At 38.3% G+C, this 4,107-nt stretch overlaps 1 protein-coding gene across 1 annotated transcript; it reads right to left on the reverse strand.

Annotated features, from left to right (window-relative positions):
• Positions 1–256: 256 nt before the first annotated feature.
• nhlh2 (nescient helix loop helix 2) lies at positions 257–3,720 on the reverse strand. The gene is made up of 2 exons (XM_052014573.1): positions 3,408–3,720; positions 257–1,658 (listed from the first exon to the last, which is right to left on the reverse strand). Exon 2 carries the CDS (start codon positions 1,614–1,616, stop codon positions 1,257–1,259), a length of 360 nt encoding a protein of 119 aa, XP_051870533.1. The 5' UTR covers positions 1,617–1,658; positions 3,408–3,720; the 3' UTR covers positions 257–1,256.
• Between the last annotated feature and the right edge of the window lie 387 nt (positions 3,721–4,107).

Below are 4,107 nucleotides of genomic sequence, written 5' to 3' on the forward strand. Positions count from 1 at the left end.
CGAAGATCACGAGGATTTATAAAAAAGTTTCAAATGTTGTATCTGGTTATAGAGATGGACTTCTGTTAAACCACTTTGAACACTCCCTTGCAATATGTCACTTTATAATTGTTTCTAACGGTTGTATCATAAATAGTCAAACTGATGGAATTTCAAAATGGATTATTGACAGAAATTTCACATTGTGGTGAAAGGCAGGATGAATATTCCAGAGATTAGATAATGAAAAGACAGACTGCACTTTTAATATTTTTATTGCCAAACGGCACCATTCAGGAATAGATATGAAAACTACCTTATAGAAACCAGCTCGTTATTTCAACCACAAAATATTCTGAACTAGGCAAAAAACACATTTAGAAACCCTGAAAAGACGAGAATCTTTGGATGTCAGTTTGATATGTCCTTTTTTTTTGTTTGTTTTTTGTTTTTTACAAAATCCGCGCACTTCAGGGGTGCTAACCAGAGACCGGGGCAGTTATTAGAAATTCAGTTTTTGGTTCAATTCAATAGGAGAAGATTGGCCCAGATTATTTCGTAAATGTTTTAAGGGATATGCTAATCCAGGGAATAAACTCCTGGGAGTTGCTGCACAATCTGGGAATTCTCCTCCTTTGTTTACCGTGTTCAAAACTGCGACACATTCTACCAAAAAAATAAACATTTTTGTACAACAGCAACTGCCACGGACCTTAAACCATTTAAATGAAATAAAAGCATGAAGTGCGAGTGCTCGACTCTCCTAGAAACAACAATAAACTCATTGCACCAAATATTTAAATACGAGGGAGGGTGGAAATAAGACAAACGTAAAAGCTCTACCTTCAGAAACAAGTGCGATATGGGAGGCAAAAACATCACCGCTTTCGAAACAGCAACCAAGCACGGCGAGAAAGAAGTAACAACTTACAGCTCTCCAACAGAAAGTGTAAACACTCGACTGCGAACAGATGGCACAAAAATAACAACTGACACACGTTTATATAAAAAATAAATAAAAATAAAATAGAAATATACTAATTATCAATACGCACATTTATAAAAAATAAAATTAAATATAAATATACCGCACCCACTAACACACTTTAAGGTCACAAACAGAGTTTAAAGTTCCATTTGTTTTGGAAACGGTGGCACTTGACAACCTCCTCAAACATATTTTTATTTTCAGTTTTAAATCCACAAACTTTACTTTTCCCATTCCGTTCTCCACTGTTTCTCTCTCTCTCTCTCTCTCTCTCTCCCTTCCTCGCTGCCTAGACATCCAAGACATGATTCAGGTAGGAAATGTAACAGATGGCCAGGCGAAGGATTTCGATTTTGGAGAGCTTTTTGTCGGGAGGCAGAGTTGGCAGCAGTTTGCGAAGTTCTGCGAACGCCACATTGAAGGCCTCTACCCTAATGCGCTCCCGGGTTGCGTGGGCCGTGCGGTACTTGGCAGTGGCTCTCCGCCGGCGGCGTTTCTCCTCCCGGCTCAGTGTCTGCTGGACCCCTCGCTTGCCATCGGCGTCATCCGGCTTGTCTCGCACGCAACCTCCACGAGCATCCGACAGGACCGACTCGCTCTCGGAAGAGCTGGGGTTCAGGTCCAGGTCAGTTTGATCCGAGTTCAACATCCTGGGGAAACACGATCGGAACTGCAATATGAACACGAAAACCTGAAGATGCAGAGAGGGGGAAAGAAGCTTGATATTTACCACAGTAATTATCTCCAAAGAAGAAAAGAAAGTCCAACCGTAACAATAACGAAATAAAACTGAAATGAATACTGTTCAAAGTAAAGCAATCATTTATACCAATCCACACAAATAGAAAGACATTGAATTATAAATCAGACGAGGCTATCTAAGCAATAAACAAAACTCTTACATATAAAGAAAAAGTTATCATAATAGTGAGGAACTGGAATATTTACTTGAATAGATGAAACAAACGAAAACAAAAGGCAACAGAAGGATACAATTAAATGTCTGAATTCCGAATAAAAATATAAGATTGAAAAAAAATCATTAAGTTTGTCAACTTAATATCTGAATTTCATTTGTCTGCTTCGCTCTGTGTGTTTGATGATAGGAAATTAGGCTTTATTTTGCTTTTTACTTAACTGATATTATCAATCTGCTTTATTTGTTTCTTTGTATTCACTTGTAATATCGAACAATCGTCGAATCCAGGTTGCACTTCTTCCCCTTTCTTTCTTCCTTTCTACCTATATTTCTATCTACGTTCCTTTGTATCTTTCTTTATTATCTTTATCTTTCTGTCTTTATTTCTTTTTTCTATCTAATCTCTATCTCTATCTATATCTGTCTGTCTATCTTTCTATCTCTGGCTAGTTTAATGTATCTTTAGCTGTATCAATCTAATCTGAGTTTACAGCTGTTTATATTTCTAGGGCTATTGATTCCTGCCTGTATGGTTATTACTCAAGGCCTGCAGGATGTTGTATTTGTAATGGATATTAAATGAGTTTATTAGAAAACCTTCTAGCAGATTAAGACAAAGGCTTTGTTCGCAGTATTCCTGAGATGTGACCAGCAGTAATCGATGTTTGCCCGTGTAGAATATTAATTTATTATTATTTCATTTGGAACCGAGCCGGGGTGAAAGGAGAGACAGACTCAGGCACCATCTGTCACCCGGAAAAGCAGACTGCAGGGACATCCTCACACCCAGACACACACACACGCACACACACATACATACACACAATGTGCATCAAGACTAAAGTAAACTGGGCCAGAAGGAGAGAAGAAAAGATAATCGACTAAAATATTAACACTGTGAGGCACAGGCAGAACATAAACTGCGCCAGTATTCGATTGTTGTTGCACATGAATTAATACAAATATATTGTGTATAATGCGAGCAAAGAGAAAATGAATATGTGAACTAAAATTCCGCTCTGCCGAGACACAAAAGAGAAGGGCTTCAGTGGAATCAACCAACAGTATTTGAACAGAAACTAGTAGCAAAAGCTCAAGATGCACAAAAACTAAATCAACAACGAGAGATTACTAATAAAGGAAAGATGCAGATATTATTTGAAATAGAAACATTTTTCTTGAACATTTCTGAATGCCTTAGGATAGATAGTCAGAACTAAGGCAAACTGATAGGAAAATAAAACGAACGAACGGAAATACAGGCTTCCCGTTAGTGTGAATAAATACTTACAAATTACACTACAATGTTAATCTGATTACAGCAACGTTATTTCTAGTAAAGTTAATCAATGTTTTAAGAAGTTCACGTTTCTATTTCTGCACACGCTATAATTGTTTACTTCCTTTTCTCGCAAATAGCAGACAACCGCTGAAATTATTTTTGCTGAGAATATTTTAATGTTCCCGAAATAATTAATTTCTGTATCTCCAGACCAAAGGTTACAGAGAAAATAGTCTTACCAACAAACGAGGAAACGTGACGATCCAATGGAATGGAGCAAAATGGACTTTAAAAAAAAAACTGGATTCCAATGACTGGTAATTTTTCCTGGAGATCGTATCTTCGTCCTTTATCCACACATCAACCCTGCAGATCCTGGCATTTTCTGTCGGTTCAAATCTCTGATGGGAGGGACAGGAATTTAATAAAATGCCCTTTGAATCCTTGTTCCCAGTGGCAGGAGTTTGATAAAATGTCGTTCGAGTCTCTGATCGCAGCGATAAGAGTTTGATATAAAAAAATGTCCTCACGGTCTCTGATCGTAGCGATAAGGGCTGTTTCTCTCCCTCTCTCTCTCTCTCTCTCTCTCTCTCTCACTCTGATGGTCCTGTCTGATCTTAGTGGAGATGGAGATGAGAGAAGGGCTTGGCCAGGCTCGGGGGCCGGGCTGGAACTAAATCCTCTTTTAATGGAGCCTCCGATTGGAGAGAAATCTCCCTAGGAGTCACCTAATGGGATCCGACATCTGTCACAAGCCGAGAATATTCACAGAGCAAGCACATTCAACAGATTCATATCACAAATACAATATCACAGATGCCAATCCATTTTGAAATACAATCCACTGTGCCATAATATAGTCAAATAAAACAAATAGCATATCACAGGCGCACTACTAAAGAATCCAATCGGGACTAAAATGTAATCCATACTTCGAGA

Source organism: Pristis pectinata, chromosome 4 (genome assembly GCF_009764475.1).
Source record: "Pristis pectinata isolate sPriPec2 chromosome 4, sPriPec2.1.pri, whole genome shotgun sequence".
NCBI lineage: Eukaryota > Metazoa > Chordata > Chondrichthyes > Rhinopristiformes > Pristidae > Pristis > Pristis pectinata.

Coding starts and splice junctions, on each gene's coding strand:
- nhlh2 (XM_052014573.1), bottom strand. CDS start 1,616: ATGTTGAACTCGGATCAAACTGACCTGGACCTGAACCCCAGCTCTTCC.